The sequence below is a fragment of the Diplotaxodon limnothrissa genome, linkage group LG20 (genome assembly GCF_057381915.1).
Source record: "Diplotaxodon limnothrissa isolate DT_005_m linkage group LG20, D_limnothrissa_male_GT1.1, whole genome shotgun sequence".
Classification (NCBI taxonomy): domain Eukaryota; kingdom Metazoa; phylum Chordata; class Actinopteri; order Cichliformes; family Cichlidae; genus Diplotaxodon; species Diplotaxodon limnothrissa.
In genome coordinates this window covers 38,611,781-38,630,285 of record NC_140615.1, presented here as the reverse complement: position 1 = coordinate 38,630,285, position 18,505 = coordinate 38,611,781, and the positions used below count along the sequence as shown (strand labels likewise).

Sequence of the window (18,505 nt, the reverse complement as noted above, 5' to 3'; positions counted from 1 at the left end):
TCTGAATGTTGGACTCTGTCCACAGGACTGCCCAAGCAGGACTCCGGCCACTGGTGGTCCACTTTCTTCTTCGGGAAGCAGCCGGGGATGACCCCACTGACTGAGGAGGCGCAGCACAAGTATGGACACACACGCACATAAATAAACTTTATTAGCAGCGATGGTCTGACTTGGTTAACGCCGCTCTCTTCCTGGCAGGGCGGGGATATCTGGTGTGGTGACTAACGGTCAGATCACCTGTGTCGCCCGGGAGATGGTGATGCAGCGGCAGGCGAGCGAGAGCAGCGACGCGGGAAGCCCCGTCTCCTCGTGATCCCACGGTCTCTCTCGGTCTTGCCACCACACCTGATTGGGGGGAATCGAACCATCAGCCAACGCTAGGTGACGGGAGGAAGTCCCGTTTACAGCCTTAGTTTCTTTTTTTTCCTTTTGTACGTGTCGTAGTGTGGCTGCGTGTTCTGTTCCTGTAACCTCACTTTTTAAATTAATGACCAAAAATAAAAAATAAAAGCAGCCGATAAGCTCTGTTTGTTTTTAACATTTGTAATGTGTTTGTATTCAGCCTGAAGGTGGCGCTGCCACAGGCTTTTCTTAACCTTTCTCACTTTGTCACTGCAAACGAAATAAAGTCGAGTGCATCCCGACGCTCTGTGTGTTTGTTCAGCCTCCAGGTGACATCAGGGTGAGGAGGCGATGCTTCATTGGCCTCAGTACAGGACGGACAAACACCTCCTCCTGCTCCTCCTCAGGGCGATAAACTCAAACCCTGATTTCATAGAAACTGCTTCAGGATCGATAACGCGTCACCTGAAAGCCCGCAGCACTGCACGTTATTACTGTGACATCAGCAGCAGCCTCTAATCTGTCATATTAACAAATACTCAGATTACTGTAGCTGGATTATTGCTGATCAGGTGCGAGTGTGGAGATCAGCTGACTGATCGTTCATGAAGCGGTGCTGTGGGCTCAGCTCATCTTTGTCACACAGCTTCAGTCACATAAATGATGAAGACTTTATGACATCATCAGCTACGTTTTCGTTAAACGATGGAAGCTTCAGCGTGCGTGAGAGGATGGAGGCTCAGGATCGCACGCAGACAGGCCCAGGTTGTTTTTGTGATTAACTGATTTAGAAATATTTAATGTGTTTGTCTTAAACTTTCACCCATCGAAGTACAGATTCCAAACACGTATTTTCGGGCGTTTTAGAGGGGCCTCGCTGACCCCCATGAATACCCCGTGTCAACTAGCATGAACAGCTGGTCACGCCTCAGATTTACCTGACAAGGTGAGGTCTCTGAACCTCCTACCGACAGGTAAAGTGAGTCTGTGGAGCAGTGTTGGTGCTCAGGTAAATGAGCAGCTTTCATCCCTTACCTGGGCTGTGTGAGTGTGAAGGCAAAAGTGTGTCACATGACGTACGTGTGATGAGCTGGACTAAGGCCAGAGCGGGCACAGACTCGGTTTGTGATGAGGAGGCCTGCTGGATGGAGCCATCCGTCCTCGGTGTTTTCAGATCAGATTAAGAGTGCTGGCTGTCACGGCGATAGCCTCCATCTTTTATTTACAGTCTGTGGTTAGGCTGAGGGTGAAGCGGTCCCGCTGCGTGGAGAAATCTGCTGTGACGGCGGCAGAAACCCTGACGCGGGCTTTTCTGGCCGGCAGTGAAAGGTTTGTGTGAGCGTTGCTCATCTCTGCGCGTCTCTATGAAACGCAGGAAAGACAAACAATGTTCTGCTCCGCCGCACCGAGGCCTCATTTGTTTCCATGCTGCACTTTTTCCAGGTCACCGGCTGCTTCGAGGAGCTGTTCTCCTCCACCGCGGCCCGGGCCGTGGCTCCGCCTTTCTACCAGGTGAGAGGAATCACTGGCTGCACCGTTCATTCATTTTATTATCAAACTGGGCATTTTAGTCATGTGATGCAGTCATGTGACCAATTAAACAAAGATAGCGGAGTTCATTATACAGCAGTTGTTTTGTTTGACAGCCCTGTTAAAGATTAATGTCAGTCTGTAGGTGCTCCAGCTTTTCTTCAAATTCTTTCATTCTCACTCGCTTTTGCAACTTTATACTTTTGTGTTGTCGCAGCAACAACTGCACCTCATCGTTAGTCTGTTTAAAAACTCGCTGCTTTTCCTCCACATTTTGCCGCCACGTTTCAAAGAGCCGGAAAGTAAATAAACGGCAGACAGCCAAACGAGGCAGGTCGAAACTCGTTTCACGCATGCGCAGGACTGGAACGTAAGCGTTTTCGACCGTTTCAATGTGGACGCACAACTCTGTGACAACGACTGAAAATGGTAGTGTGGACGCGGAGCGTTTGCAGACGAAAACACCGTTTTCAAATCTATCCGGGACCATTGCTGTGAGTCACAGGCAGAGGTGTGGACTCGAGTCACATGACTTGGACTCGAGTCAGACTCGAGTCATTAATTTTATGACTTTAGACTTGACTTGAAAAAATGTTCTAAGACTTGTGACTTGACTTGGACTTTTACACCAATGACTTGGGACTTGAATTGGACTTGAACCGGTTTACTTGAAAAGACTTGATATTTTACCCCAAATATAAAATTTAACACGCATATTATATAGAGATTGAAAATGTGACGTCATTCACGGGTAGAACCGCAAAGGATTCTGGGAACTCGTGGCAAGCGGTTCTAGCGCACGCAGGCTTTCAATTAAAATCAGTCACACAGCGATAAAAAGAAACACAAAAATGTCAAGAAGCTGTTGTATTATTAACTGCAATAGCCGGTCGCATGACAGCCACGGGAAGCCGACGGGTAAAGAGATCGGTTGTTATCGGATTACGTCATTGAAGAGAAATTGTTCATGTTTCCGAAGTGACAAAGACGCGACGGATGGCCTGGATTGCAGCCATTCAAAGATCAAATATAACGTCCCAGAACTCTCCAGCTCACAGGTTAGTCTGCTCCAAGCATTTACACGAAGGTCAGTGTTTTTTAGTAGTTAATACGTCATTTTCATAACATAATTGGTGATATAGGTTACAAGCAAGTCTGGCGCTGAACAGAAATTGTCGCTCCTTTATTTATTGTGCATAAATAGTGAATTGTCCTGACACAATATTGTGTTTCGCTTCTGTTATTATGGTACATTGACAAAAACATATACTTTTATTCACAGGATAAAACAGGTTTTTTGTATCACTAATTGCCCGGTACGATTACAGCATACAATATTATTGTCACTGCTACATTTCTGTGATGCTACCAGAAATTATTTCCACTACTAATTAATTACCGTTGAGCTCAAAGGTCCTATTAATAAACGGTTAAGGAATGTGTATTTATGACGACGATTTGTGAGACTGGTAAACTTATGATACGTACGATGGTCTTTCGTTCTACACGGTGCATTTCAAGGTCCTGCACCCATCCGTCGGTAAACTGTACCTGGGCTTGTTGCAGTGACCTGAAGTTACTAAACTTCATGAGTGTATGCACTCACTCCAAGAAGCGTATAATTATAAATATGCATATAAATATGCTACGATGAGATAGCTGACTTCATCTAACTAGCAAATGTTGTCCAGGCTACGTTGGTGATACAGTTTTTTTTAATGTGTATGATATTTTTGTCATGCGATTTTAAAGCTGGTCCTACAACCGCATCCAAGAATAACATGCAGCTTATCTCAGAACTGTCGGTGAAAATTATTCTTGGAGCTAGGTTTAATTGAGCTGCATTTTAAAGAGGTGCAATTTCACAATTTGTGTATATTTTCTAAGTTCACTATTTTGTCATGTGTTGAGAAAAACACAGATTAAAAAATTACATGGTCTAATATTTACATTTAGCATAACTGCAACATTATTTTTTCGTTTTTTTTTTTTAAAGACTCGAAAGGACTTGAAATTCAAAGTTTCAGACTTGTGACTTGACTCGGACTTTTACACCAGTGACTTGAGACTCGACTCTGACTTGCCTGACATTACTTGAGACTTGACTTGAGACTTGAGGATAAAGACTTGAGACTTACTTGAGACTTGCAAAACAATGACTTGGTCCCACCTCTGGTCACAGGCTACGTCCACACGTACACGGGTGTTTTTGAAAGCTGAGATTTTCCGTTTTCGTTTTAAAAAATAATCCCGTCCACACGTAAACGCAGAAAAGAAGGAAAACGCTGCTAGGAACATGCCAAAGCAGCAGGTGGCGCTAGATTCCTAACCGTGCAGAAATGTTGGCCAATCAGAAGTCTAGAAGCCTCGGTGGGAAAAAGTAAACAAAGCTGGGGCATAGAAGCAGAACCGAGTCGTATGTGTGGAGGGACAGTAACTGTGTGTATATGTAAGCATTTAAACACTGCAGAGAGTAGAATTAACAGTAACAGTATTGTAGAAATTCATTTCACCTAAACAATAACGTGGCGCACAGTGTGACCTCAAAAAAGGCGCACATCTTTGACGCTGTGTTTTCTCGTCCACACGTAAATACAAAAACTGAGTTTCTAAATATCCACCCTGGCCGGAGTTTTTAGAAATCTCCGTTTTCAGTGACCGAAAACGCCGTTTACGTGTGGACGGGAGGTGCAAACGCATAGAAAAATCTGCGTTTTCAAAAATACCCGGGTACGTGTGGACGTAGCCTCAGTGTGAGTCACTAAAAGACAAGGATCCAGAATTTGCTGCGCTGGCTGCTGAGCTCTGTGGGGTTTTACCTGCACTAGATGCACCTGCTCCGTGTCGTTTCTATCTCGGACTTTATGTCCTCTACAAGAGTTTCTGGGGTTTTTTTTGCTGGTTCTTCAAATGTTCAATAAAAACATGTATGCTAATTCATAATGAAGAAAGCTTTGTAACTATCCCCACTAGTGAAGACTGTCATTTCCACAACACAGAGGTGCGGCACACCTGGTGAAAGCTCGCTCAGCTGTTGCACTTTATTTGATTTCATTGTTGGAGCAGATTGAGACGTAAAGCTCACACCGGAGGCCGAATACCTGATGAAATATCAGCGTCAACCCGATGCGACGGGGAAATGTCTACCTGTCTGTGCATACCTGTAGACACCTGTCACTGGATTTATAAATTACCTGCAGATTCACGCGTGTGGAATTAGTGTGATAATCGTCACACATGCAGTCAGAACGTGTAGATTAAAGCCCTCGTCACAGTTTGCACATGTGGCCTCAAATATCACAGGAACTAAAACAGGAAGTGAGACGAGCTTCTGTGGCCGTGTGGGGCTCTTCATCCGGGCGCCCTGCTCTAACATCACCATCACTTCACCAATTTCACATTTTATTCACTGAGACCTGTAAACAGTGACAAAACCATAAACCAATCAGGAACGAGTTCACTCTTTGGTTTGAGGAACCATTTTTCAGACCACGCCCATCTTTTAGCCATGCCCTGCTCCTGGTTCTGGAGGGTCACTCAGTGGACGTGTCCAAATTCATGGGCTGCGTCCTCCTGAGGCCGCATTTGTGGACCGATTACGTCACAGCGACACGATGAAGGCTGTCCAAATTCGTAGACTCCTCTGAATGCAGCCGACAAATGCGTCCTCCTTTTCCACGAATTTGGGGTCGGGTGTGTCTTTCGTGGCCCACGATATCCCAGAATTCATAGCGCGGCCCAGCCAAACTCCAGTTTCCAACGATGGCAGCCGCCACTAAGTTTTAAAATTACTCTTATTAATCTTTCTGGGTCACAAAATAAACTTTGAACATATTTTCAGCTGTGTAAACTTCAAATATCTGCTCAGTTTATCAAGATATCGCATATTTGCAAAAGTGCTTCGACGTTTTCAGAGACATCTTTTACCCACCAGCTCGATAGCTAGCCGGGAGCTCGAGGGTCACCGATGCGGCCGAGAACGGCACAACTCCGGCACATCATGTTCAGATCACCGCGGACTTTCACTACTCAGGTTAAACGTGATATATAATTCACTTAGACAACCTAAAATGTTGTTGTTGGGCTTTTTTCAGTGTTTTGTTTGTTCGTGAGTAAATCAGTTTGGCTGAGATCAAAGTTATTAGTTTAGATAAAATAAAACTTTATTAATCCATCGGGTGGTTTTCACACAGCTGAATAAACGTCAAACAGAAAACTGATTAAACAGACGTGTGAGACGGTCGAGAGTTTACTCCAGTGTCCTGTTATATTTTAGATAGCAAGGAGCAGACGGCGAGTTTATTAAACTCCACCGAGGCAGTGGTGACGCTAATCAGAAGGCTGGACCGTCCAATTTCCCCAACCTCGTACTTCCGGCCTACCCGATCTTCTGAGGACCCGGCCCATGTAGACCGCGAAGGCCGGGTCCTCAAGAGGATGCAGCCCATGAATTTGGACACGACATGTGGTTCGTTGCCTTCTACGGTGAAGTCGGGGGAGGAGCTTGTCCCCAGGGGATCGCCGCCCTGTTATTAAGAGTGGACGTTCACAGGAACGACCTGCAGGGTGAGGTGCGCTTGTTTCATCTACTTGGCTCTGTGGTTGCTTGGTTTGGAGGTGGAGGAGGAGGAAGAAGCGCTGAGGATGATGCTGACCCATAATCCTTTGGTTCCCACGAGACCCGGCAGTCCTGAGAGGAGAGAAGCGAGGGGGAGGGCCATTAAAGCATTTAAACAGGTTTTAGTGCAGACGCCTGCTCTGCTCCGCCCTCTGTGCTTCACACGTGAATACATTGAAAACTGGATTTCTACAACCTGTAGCTGTTTTCTGGCGTGGCGTTTGAGGATCAGTTTCAGGCGTGTTCACTGAAGGTTTACCTGGAGCTGTTTCCACGGTAACCCAAAGCGTGGGCAGTCTCTGCTTGTCCTGACAGCCGCGTGCGGGCTTGGTGGGTTCTGGACTCGGCGGTAGACCTGAGGAGAGCAGACAGACGGGTGAAAACCACGTTTCGTGCGACAGAACCGACCAGCTGTTCTGAGATTAGTTTGGTGTCGGTGGTCGAGTCCGTCATTTTTACCCACGGCTGTCATCGTCACCCCGTGACCCAGGCGAACAACGTGGACCCGCGCTCTGACTCATGTGGCGTCGAAGCGGCTGAGCATGCTCAGTGTGGATGTTTTCTCTCTGCTCACTGATCCAAACACACTGCTGCAGAGGAGCAAAGCGTCCGTCCTGCTGCCTCAGGCGAACGTTACCCTCGTTACCCTCGACTGTTTTTTAACCCGTGACACATGACTGAGTGAATGTTGATGCACACCTGCTCTTCTTCTGCTTTGCTCATTTCCTGACGTTAAACACAAAGTTTCTGATGATGAGCTCAGGTGGCTCTGAACACTTCATCACACCTGCAGCTCGAGAGAGGCAGCCAATCAGAAGAGCCGTTGTTGCTGCTGGTTTGTCGTTGTATAACAGGATGAACTGGTGCAGAAAACTGAATGAAGACAAATGTTTGTTTTACATGCAGGAGTTTGTCTAGTGGGGTCAAAGGTCAAAGATTCAGAACATGGTGCTCACTTTCCAGAAGATGTTTGTTTGCAGTTATCTTTATTCTGAGCACGACCAGGACGCATGCACGCCAACACGCCAACACACCTTTGTGCCACATCAGAGATTTACCATCACAATGACTCACAAGTTAAAAATACAGCTTACGGTGTGTGTGTGTGTGTGTGTGTGTGTGTGTGTGTGTGTGTGTTATGTGTGTGTGTGTGTGTTATGTGTGTGTGTGTGTGTGTTATGTGTGTGTGTGTGTGTGTTATGTGTGTGTTCATACTTCGGTAGAAGTGGTTTCGGGCGAGCACGCAGGCTGGAGAGTTGACACTGGTCATGGTGGTTCAGGGTGGGTTTGCTGACCTGCAGGATCCACAACCTGCAGACAGACAGATGGAGGTCAAAGGTCAGATCCAGTTTGAAAGGTGTAAATAATGTAACAGAGGCAGGAACAGAAACAGGATGAAGTCAGGAGGAAGTAGAAGAAATGAATAAAAGCAACGAACCAGAATAGAAAACTGATTTATTGGAGCACCCAGACTCCCTGAGCATCGTCTCTGAGATTCCTCCGGCCCGTTTCCATCGGCACCTCGACTTTAAAAGCAGTGACAGAGGGGGGAGGCTGCCAGCCGGCTCCCAGCATTTAAACAGTGATCGATAAACTCTGAGGAGCTGAGCGGCTGCACACCGTGCCTGCAGGAAGTAGGAGCAGTGCTGACGTCCACGTGTTGGTTTAATGTAGCGTCTTAAGGGGAAGATGCAGGAGTTTGGGTCTGACTCATTACTCCTCACGAGAAAGAAGCTGTTTCCATGACGTCTGCTTATGTCGGTGATAAAACCTCATACCGAAATGAAGCTTATGAGCCTTTTTCACCGCTTTGAAGCTTCTGTGCTGACATGAGACAATGTGCTCACAGTTCAAATGTTATGGAAAGTAATTCAACTTTTTTGGGTTTTTTATTGTGTGTGTGTGTGTGTGTGTGTGTCTGTGTCTGTGTGTGTGTCTGTGTGTGTGTGTGTGTGTGTGTGTCTGTGTGTCTGTGTGTGTGTGTGTGTGTGTGTGTGTGTCTGTGTGTCTGTGTGTGTCTGTGTGTGTGTGTGTGTGTGTGTGTGTGTGTCTGTGTGTGTGTCTGTGTGTGTGTGTCTGTGTGTGTGTCTGTGTGTGTGTGTGTGTGTGTCTGTCTGTGTGTGTGTGTGTGTGTCTGTGTGTGTGTGTGTCTGTGTCTGTGTGTGTGTGTCTGTGTCTGTGTGTCTGTGTCTGTGTGTGTGTCTGTGTCTGTGTGTGTGTGTCTGTGTCTGTGTGTGTGTGTGTGTGTGTGTGTGTGTGTCTGTGTGTGTGTGTGTGTGTGTGTCTGTGTCTGTGTGTGTGTGTGTGTGTGTGTGTCTGTGTGTGTGTGTCTGTGTGTGTGTCTGTGTCTGTGTCTCTGTCTGTGTGTGTGTGTGTGTCTATGTGTGTGTGTGTGTGTGTGTCTCTGTCTGTGTGTGTGTGTGTGTCTGTGTGTGTCTGTGTCTGTGTGTGTGTGTCTGTGTGTGTCTGTGTCTGTGTGTGTGTGTGTGTCTGTGTGTGTGTGTGTGTGTGTGGATTTAATATCCAGCACAGGCTTACAGGATGAATCTGCTCACATGCAGCCAGCTGCCCCGCAGAGGCCGACGCCACATAAACTGGAGGCAGGACTGTGAGAAAAACCAGTCAGAGGCGCATCAAACCAGTATTCAACCAAACATCTGTCACTGGCGTTTCCGTTCAGCAGCAACTGAGAGCCTGAAAGTGACATCATCCATACGTGGGAGAGAAACAGGAAGCTCACTGCGGGCCTCAGTTACTGAGTCAGCTGGAAAAATTCATAACTTCAGTTTTTCTGATGATCAGATACGTTCAGCGTTAATGTTCGACCTTTGTAAATGTTTGGTTTGCAAAGACCTCTGGGGTCAAAGGTGGCATCAGCGTAATGTCAGCGGCTTGAGGAGGAGGGTGGAGCATCCGAGCTCAGCCTCACACTTTGAGTCAGCTTAAAAGGCTTTTAGCACGAGCAGCTATTTCTGCTATAGGTGGACAGCAGAGAAGAGCCCCCCCCCTCAGGAAACGCTGATGCCTGAGTCAGTGTGACCTTTCACCTGAGCATGGGCGTAGGAGCTTGGAGGGGGACGTCTTTGCCGTGTTTGTGTTCCTGTATTCGTGTGTACTCGGTGCTTCGACCTTGTTGAAATACATCTGCCTGGAAACCTCTGGAGGTCATTCAGTGTAATGTGATTACTTTGGCAGGTGTGTTTTCCTGATAAGCTGAGGTCAGAGTCGTAGACCGGAGGCCGGTGTGTTTGCGTCCTCGTGGTGTTCAGTGGCAAGTCGACCTGTTGGTTTTAGATAAGTTCCTTTTTTTGGTTACAGAAAATATTTGCTGTTGGAGGACTCTGGACTGGACGCTTATTTTTAAACCCGCCGGCTCCGGTTTGGCCCTCTGGGTCCTTTACAGTGAGCTCACATACAAACTTCCAGACACTTTATCTGCACAGATGATCTTAACCTGAAGCTGTGACGCTGCGTGGCTGCGGCCCACGCTAACATTTGTACACAAATCTCTGAAGTTTGTAGATTTTAAAATCAGAGCTGTTACTTTACATTCAGCTGTGTTTACTCTGCAGAGCGCTCAGCGATTCTATCAGCTCGACCAACATCAGCAAACACACAAACTGTGTGTGTGCAGCTGAAGGTCCAGCTGCTGTATCTGACTGAGAGGGAAAAGACGGAGAGCTCAGAGATGCAGACAGATCAGAAAGGGAAGCAAACGCAAAGCTTACATGTGACGTAGAATCACATGTTGCATCTGTGTATGACGCCTTTTGATAAATGTCCTGCAAAACAAACTAAGGTGCACAAACTTGTGTTATTCAAGTGTTGCATGATGACACTGGGCAGTGTCCTCCTGGACAAACAGGTCAGCTTTCATTAGTGTGGTGAATCCACAGGAAGCTCTGTGTGTGACTGATACACCGTGGAGCTCGTGCTTACAGTCAGGTCACAGCGAGTGTAGCAGGGATGAATTGATCATATGATGATGCTGAGATTCAGTCACTGAACTGCATCTTTATTAGGGATGGGTCCCGGTATCGTTCTGACATAAACGGTAGTAACCAGACTGAAAAGCAGCGCACATTTCGGTGCTTTTTTTCCCCCCTGAAATGTCAGACACTTTGGATCCTAGCCAATCATTTTACGTTTCTGAGGATAGTAGGCGGGCCCAGGTACGTCCGTTCTTTTAGAGCAGAGCTACAGATTAAAAACGCCCAAGGCGAAGCGGTCAAAGTCTGGCTGTACTTCACAGCAAAAGATGCAAACTCAGCAGCAACAAGTGCTTTAAGCTGATACTGTGATACTGTCAAAGGAGGTAACACCTCAAATCCGATGAAACACCTGGCGACACATAGCGTTTTGTTAAAAGCCAAGAAATGCGCCGTATTTGATAGCTTGCTGCGAGACCTCACACCGAGCACATCTACTGCGGGTGGGTTGGCTGTTATGCAACATCCCCCAAAAACACGAAGAGGAGAGTCCTGGCCCCTAGCCCTGCCAGTGTAGCAGAAATGATGAGGATGATGATGCAGCAGCAGCCGTTCTTCTCTGCGTGAGTAGCTAATTTACGTTGAGTAGGCTAACCACGTTATTACATTAATGCATGTAAGGTGAACTAGCAAACATCATCATAGCTACATGCGGCTGTCTTCTTGTTTGATGGCAGATACTCCCTTCACCCTGGCCAAAAAGGCTAAAATGACCAAAGAAAAAGTGGAAAACAGTTAAACATGAGAGGTTTTTGGACAAAGTTTGGTTTTTTCCATTGATTAAGCACTGCTTCCAGCCAAGAGTGATACCATATATGCCCCATAGCTGCAGAAAAGGCTAACATTGTTATCTTTTTACAAAAAAAACAGCTGAACATGAGAGGTTTTTGGACCAATTTTGTGTTCTCCATTCTTTAAGCACCGGTTCGAGCACAGTTTAAGCACCGGCACCGTTTCAAAAGTACTGGTTTGGTACTGGTATCGGATAAAAGCTAAACGATACCCATCCCTAATTTTTATACCAGCTGCATGCAGTCCAGTCTAAAGACGGTGTAAACTGTGAGTGTAGGAAATCAGCTGTGATCGCTGTGAAAAGTCTGCTGTGATTCTTTCCCCACGCTGATCTTAGCATCCCCCCTCCTGTTGAACCCACTGTGGCTGTTCTCGTTGTTTCGGTGTGGAGGGTCACCCTCCAGAACAGAAGGCTCTGCCTCCTTTTGTTTCCAGTGTAGTCGGCCCGTCAGCAGGCCCGGGTCACAAGACCTCAGGGACCTGCCGGGACATGTGGGAGCTGAAGCCTCTGATACAACCTGGTGCTGTCCAGTAAAGCCTCTTTACTGCACTGTGAAACAAAGCAGAAGCCGTGCAGCTGCGTGAAGATTAGAGTCACACGTGGGGATTTTGTCAGAAACAGCACTTTGAACAACGTGCAGCAGCTCAGGGAAGGTTTGCGCAGCAGAAACAACCAAACGTGGGAGTAATCATTTCCCGTTCAGGACGTGACAGAGTGCAGCTTAGTTTGGCAATATCTGTCCGATGATACAAACAGGAGCAAACATGGTCATCCAGACTGAAACAAGGTCAAAGGTTATGTAACGTTCCTAACCCTGGATTCTTCCAGGTGTCTCCTTTATCCTGGACGCGCCTCTTTCTGGAGCTCAGGGCATTTTTTTCAGTTTTCCTAAATAACAGATTTCAGCTGAGAGCACTCTTTAGAGTTATCACTTACATTCAACACAACATTCGTTTGTCGTGCACTAATAGTGTTTTATTATCATGTAGAGCACAGCCGTCCTTCAAGGAGCAGCTTTTACTTTTGACTGAGTCATTTTTCACTTTCAGTATTTATGACACAAGTATCTGTACTTCCACTGAAGGGAGGACGGGCTGCCCTCTGCACAAGTAGGGGAAAGTGTGTGTGTGATGTTTACACACTGAAGCTGTAAATGAAAACTGAGGCAGGGAAGAGGAAAGGTGAATAGTGACAGAAGGAAACAAGGAAGCAAAGAACAGTGGTAAGGAAAGGAAGTGAGGATCCATGGAAAAGCTTAGGAAATAGGAAAATGGAGGGAAAAAAGGAAGCAGAGCCTCTGATGTGGGTGCGGGGCGGAGGGAAAGGTCAGCAGCCGTTTTTATCCGACAGATGCAGCGTGTCATTTCAGCTCTGTGCTGACCTACGCGTGTGTGTGTGTGTGTGTGTGTGTGTGTGTGTGTGTGTGTGTGTGTGTGTGTGCGTCTGTGAGTGTGTGTGTGTGTGTGTGTGCGTGTGTGTGTGTGCGTGTGTGTGTGTGCGTGTGCGTGCGTGCGTGTGTGTGTGTGTGTGTGTGTGTGAGTGTGTGTGTGTGTGTGTGTGTGTGCGTCTGTGTGCGTCTGTGTGTGTGTGTGTGTGTGTGTGCGTCTGTCTGTGTGTGTGTGCGTCTGTGTGTGTGTGTGTGCGTCTGTGTGTGTGTGTGTGCGTCTGTGTGTGTGTGTGTGCGTGCGTGCGTGCGTGTGTGCGTGCGTGCGTGTGTGTGTGCGTGCGTGTGTGTGTGTGTGTGTGTGTGTGTGTGTGTGCGTGCGTGTGTGTGTGTGCGTGCGTGTGTGTGCGTGCGTGTGTGTGTGCGTGCGTGCGTGTGTGTGTGCGTGCGTGCGTGCGTGTGTGTGTGCGTGCGTGCGTGCGTGTGTGCGTGCGTGCGTGTGTGTGTGCGTGCGTGTGTGTGTGTGTGTGTGTGCGAGCGAGAGAAGCTGAGGTGGTGACAGGAGGACACTGAGCATGCTCTGAAGCCTGAGCTCTTGGTCCTACCTGATAGAAGCAAGAGAAGGTCAATACTCGAGTATTTTACTCGAGTATTCTGTCAGTGAAGCTTTACATACTGAAGCTGAGTGTTTGGAGGCTTGCAGGGAGCAGTGCACACACACGGATCTCATTACTGGGAACTCTGGTCTGTGTAACATGAAGACCAGCAGGAGCAGAGGTGAGTGCTGGCACCAGTCATTCAGGCTCCGCCGGCTCCCTCGGAGCGTTCAGCGTAATCTGGATGATTTTAATGAGCTTTCTGCTCCTTGGCTTCTGAACGTGGACACGTTCTTCATCCTCCTCGAGGCGGCAGCGATTCTCACGTTTTCCCTCCTCGGTCTCCACCAGCTGACTGCAGGTTATCCACATGAAAACCAGCTGTTGTTAACAGGACTTCCTGCTGAATCAGGAAACGGCTCCGTTAATTCTGACCGACGACACGGCGGCGAGGAGATCTGCCCCGTCAGAGAGGCCCGAGCAATAAGGCCTCGGGATGCAGATTACAGCGGTGAGCCGTAAATCCCTCAGAGGTCGCGTGCCTCGTAAACACAGTCCTCATACTTCACAGCACCAGTTTGCTGACCGGGTCGGGGTGACGCACAGGTGAACCGTCCGTGTCACCGCTGCATGTTTAAAGCCGAACAGCTTCATACACAGAACTGGGAAACTGCACAGCAGGATAACGACTGCCTCGCTTTCTGCAGCCGATCTGCCTGCTGATGATTCATGACTTCCTGATTAATACCAAACGCAGCGGTGTGGGAGAGGAACAAACGGTGTGTGGGTTAAAAAAACAGGAGACGGGGATGCAAAAGTGTCACATTAAGGACTGAATTATTAATGTTTCTATTAGTAATGAAACTAAAGACGAGCTGCTGTCACCATTTAAAGCAAAAAGGAAAGTTTGAAGCCTAATCTTGAAAGTAGAGATAGTGTCTGTCTCCTGAATCCAAACTGGAAGCTGGTTCCACAGAAGAGGGGCCTGAAAACTGAAGGCTCTGCCTCCCATTCTACTTTTAAATACTCTAGGAACAACAAGTAGGCCTGCAGAGCGAGAGCGAAGTGCTCTAATAGGGTGATATGGTACTACAAGGTCATTAAGATAAGATGGGGCCTGATTATTTTGTGTGGGAGGATTATTATCCTCTGACAGGTGGGTGATTCTGATCTTGGTCACATGGTTTTTATGTTTTTATGTTTGGCTCAGCTGATGAAAACAAAATGAGCTGAAGTGGTGAAACAGAAGGGAGGGGCTGAGTGCTTCGGAGCCCAGAGATCTGCAGCTCAAAGGTTAAATGACGACCGTCCTCTAACCTCTGAGCTGCAGATTTTCTCCTTCAAATCTCAGCGTGCTCGCTCGCTGCGTGAACGCACAGTTTATCGTGCCAACAAAGCAGCCGTGTCACCAAAGACACGCTTCAAACCTGAGAGATCAGGACTCGAGTTTATCTCTAGGCTTTTAAATATGGAGAGTTCATATTTTTATCAGGTTTAAAGTGCAGTGGGCTGATTCCAGTCTGCAGAGCTGGCTTCTCTCAGTTTGACAGACACACTCAGGCCAAGTTTCCAGGAGAGAAAAGCTAAATGTAACCTTCTCGCCTCTCTTAACGTCAGTTTCCTCGTCTTGCGTAATCTTTGCAATAACAGTGTCTTTGTTTTGTATCCTGGCAGTCTGCTCTGTGTCAGTAACACGACGCTGGACCGCGACGCTGACTCACAGGATGAACACGATGTTATTTTGGAAAGTGAGCATTATCACAGACAACTGAGGGAAGTCTTACCGTCACTTAGTTTGCTTATACCGAGGCTCCTCACATCACACGGATAAATCCGGGACCGTGAGCTCTGGCATGGTGGTGGAGGATGGAGGTGACGGCGTTGCTGTGTGTCGCCCTCGGCGGGCTCTCTGCGCTCACACTCAAACACGGTCACTCCTCATTATCTGACACCTCCTCTCCTCCCTCCACCCCTCCCTCAGCCATCCTGGTGAATCTCTTTAACTTCCTGTTGCTCTGCAGCAGTCACCACCTCACACAGTCACAGCACAACCCACACTCAGTCTGTCCAAGCAGAGAGCACTCATCTCACCTGCACAGGTGCAGCAGCAGGGTTCCCAGGTGGTGTCCACAGACCACTGCTCTCTGCCACCTGTGGTACATCCCCACCTGTGGAGACGAGGACCCAACGCATGGAGCTGCACGGTGCCGAGCACAGCTCCAGCTGAAGCATGCCGGACCCCCACGGGGCGACTCCTCTGGTCTGGCTGTATGGAACGAACGGTTTGATGGTGGCTTTCTGTCGCAGTTTCAGGTCTGGCTGAATCAAGTGTGATGAGGTCTGTTCACCATTAAAATCATTACAACATTCGTCAAATCACAACAGTCACCGTGAGACGCTGTAAGGTAAAGAGCCTCCAGTCATACAGAGAAACCCCAACAAACAGTCAACAGTGGAAAGGAAGAACCCCCATCTGACAGGAAGAAACCTCGGGGGGGCAGGTTTGTCAGTTTCTGACAGAATCAGGACTCCTGATTGGTCCTCGGCTCCCGGCAGAGATGACTCATCAAACCAAACCAGCGTCACAGTTTCAGGATTCAGCGGAAGAGGCTGAATGACTTTATTATTTCTACCTTGATGTGTCCACAGTCCCACGAACACCACTGTGAGGCCCACGGAGAAGGCCGTGTGACGGACAGGAAGTGAGCGAAACAGCGGATTTATCACCCTGACTGAATGCTGCCTCTGCTCTCACTGGAGATCTGAACAGTTTAATAAAGAAAGAAGTGCCTCACATTGTGAAACAGCAAAGCCATCCTGTCCGAGGCCGTGGGGAGGGTCTGTGTTCGGCACATTAGGCTAAGCTCCTCCTCCACGCTGTGCGCTCAGGGTGGAATGCGAGTGGGCGTGTTGGCTTTGTGGAGCCGAGGGCCAGCGGGTTCACGGGCGGGAGTGCAAGGAAAACAGCGTTTTGCACTTGCAAAACAGGTTTTCCCGGTCAGACGTTGGGCACTCCTGGAGCACATGATCACTGTGTGTGTGTGTGTGTGTGTGTGTGTCTGTCTGTCTGTCTGTGTCTGTGTCTGTGTGTGTGTGTGTGTGTGTGTGTGTGTGTGTGTGTGTGTGTGTGTGTGTGTCTGTGTGTGTGCCTGTGTGTGTCTGTCTGTGTGTGTCTGTCTGTGTGTCTGTGTGTGTCTGTCTGTCTGTGTGTGTGTCTGTGTGTGTGTGTGTGTGTGTGTGTGTGTGTGTGTGTGTGTGTCTGTCTGTGTGTCTGTGTGTGTGCCTGTGTGTGTCTGTCTGTGTGTCTGTGTGTGTGCCTGTGTGTGTCTGTCTGTCTGTGTGTGTGTGTGTCTGTCTGTCTGTGTGTGTGTCTGTGTGTGTGTGTGTGTCTGTGTGTGTCTGTCTGTGTGTGTGTCTGTCTGTGTGTGTGTCTGTCTGTCTGTGTGTGTGTGTGTGTGTGTCTGTCTGTCTCTGTCTGTGTCTGTGTGTGTGTGTGTGTGTGTGTGTGTGTGTGTGTGTGTGTCTGTGTGTGTGTCTGTCTGTGTGTGTGTCTGTCTGTCTGTGTGTGTGTGTGTGTGTGTCTGTCTGTCTCTGTCTGTGTCTGTGTGTGTGTGTGTGTGTGTGTGTGTGTGTGTGTGTGTCTGTGTCTGTGTCTGTCTGTCTGTCTGTGTGTGTGTCTGTGTGTGTGTGTGTCTGTCTGTCTGTGTGTGTGTGTGTGTGTCTGTCTGTCTGTCTGTGTCTGTGTCTGTGTGTGTGTGTGTGTGTGTGTGTGTGTGTGTGTGTGTCTGTCTGTGTGTCTGTGTGTGTGCCTGTGTGTGTCTGTCTGTGTGTCTGTGTGTGTGCCTGTGTGTGTCTGTCTGTCTGTGTGTGTGTGTGTCTGTCTGTCTGTGTGTGTGTGTGTCTGTCTGTCTGTGTGTGTGTCTGTGTGTGTCTGTCTGTGTGTGTGTCTGTCTGTGTGTGTGTCTGTCTGTCTGTGTGTGTGTGTGTGTGTGTCTGTCTGTCTCTGTCTGTGTCTGTGTGTGTGTGTGTGTGTGTGTGTGTGTGTCTGTGTGTGTGTCTGTGTGTGTGTCTGTGTCTGTCTGTCTGTCTGTGTGTGTGTGTCTGTGTGTGTGTCTGTGTGTGTCTGTCTGTCTGTGTGTGTGTCTGTGTGTGTGTGTGTCTGTCTGTCTGTGTGTGTGTGTGTGTGTCTGTCTGTCTGTGTGTCTGTGTGTGTGTGTCTGTGTGTGTGTGGGAGGGGGACTATTTCTGGAAAAGTTGCTCTAATTACTGTAAATAGAGCTCACAGTAATGTTGCAGACTGACATGCTGGCCTGAGGTCAGGACACTGAGTGATCCTGATGATGATCCTCCGGTTGGAGGGCGCGTCCCAACAGAACTCATATTCCTGTGTTTAATAATCTGAGCTGGTGCAACGCGCTCAGGGTTCAACCTGACGCCTACAGGAGGAGCGAGTGATGCAGAGGCGCCTGTGACCCGTCTCCTTTAAAGCTCCGTCACTCAGAGTGTCGCTCTATTTCTACCAGCCCTGTGGATGAACTGGGTTAACGGGGCGTGCACGCGCAGCGCTGACCTTGTCTGCTGGAAGTTTGTCGTGTTGGCGCCGCTGTGCTTCTATAACTCTCCCAGCGCTGTGTGAACTTGAGCTGCGCAGGATGCCAGGCGTTACTGACCCAGTTACCTGCAGCAGATGTAACAGCACTGATGGAAACGGCTCCTTACGCACAGAGCGCTGGCTGCGCCCCGCTTTCGTTTCATTAAAACATCAAAGAGCAAAAAGATTCAGGTTTGATACCTGCGGAGTCAGAGCCTCGCTGCTGCACGCGCTTTAGCCAGGCTCCAGCCTCAGAATGAAATAAGAATGATAAAGCAAGTAAAATGTATTTATACAGATCTTTATAAGACAAGATGCTGTTACAAAGTGCGTCACATGGGAATATAAAAGCATATCAAATAAAAACATTTCACAGGAACATTACCCTGACGCCTGTCTAACAGAAGTGTTTTAAGAGAAGCCACAGAAGCGCGATCCCTCGTTTTCAGACGGGTCCGTGGACTAATCAGGAGAGCGCTATCAGGGGATGTCCGCTTTGGAGAAGCGCAGTGATATCTGTGAGGGCCTCACCTCCTACAGATATGAACGTAAACGTGAGGATTTGAAACTGATACCTGTACCCAACTGGAAACCAGTGCAAGGACTTTAACATGGGAGAGATATGGGAGAGCTTATTATTGTGGGTTAAAAGCCTTGCTGCA

At 48.2% G+C, this 18,505-nt stretch overlaps 1 protein-coding gene and 1 long non-coding RNA gene across 2 annotated transcripts in view; one reads left to right on the top strand and one right to left on the bottom strand.

Moving 5' to 3' along the window:
- ppdpfb (pancreatic progenitor cell differentiation and proliferation factor b) overlaps positions 1 to 701 on the top strand; it is a 3,151-nt gene extending 2,450 nt beyond the window's left edge. The window contains exons 4-5 of the mRNA XM_085344717.1: positions 26 to 119; positions 199 to 701. Of these exons, the coding sequence (XP_085200843.1) occupies positions 26 to 119; positions 199 to 313 (209 nt within the window). The 3' untranslated portion in view covers positions 314 to 701. The remainder of the gene's footprint in view (positions 1 to 25; positions 120 to 198) is intronic.
- Positions 702 to 3,677: 2,976 nt separating this feature from the next.
- On the bottom strand, positions 3,678 to 15,214 carry LOC146611479 (uncharacterized). The gene is made up of 4 exons (XR_014905007.1): positions 15,037 to 15,214; positions 7,706 to 7,801; positions 6,750 to 6,845; positions 3,678 to 6,562 (listed from the first exon to the last, which is right to left on the bottom strand). It is a non-coding gene; the product is annotated as an uncharacterized LOC146611479 (long non-coding RNA).
- Positions 15,215 to 18,505: the final 3,291 nt, after the last annotated feature.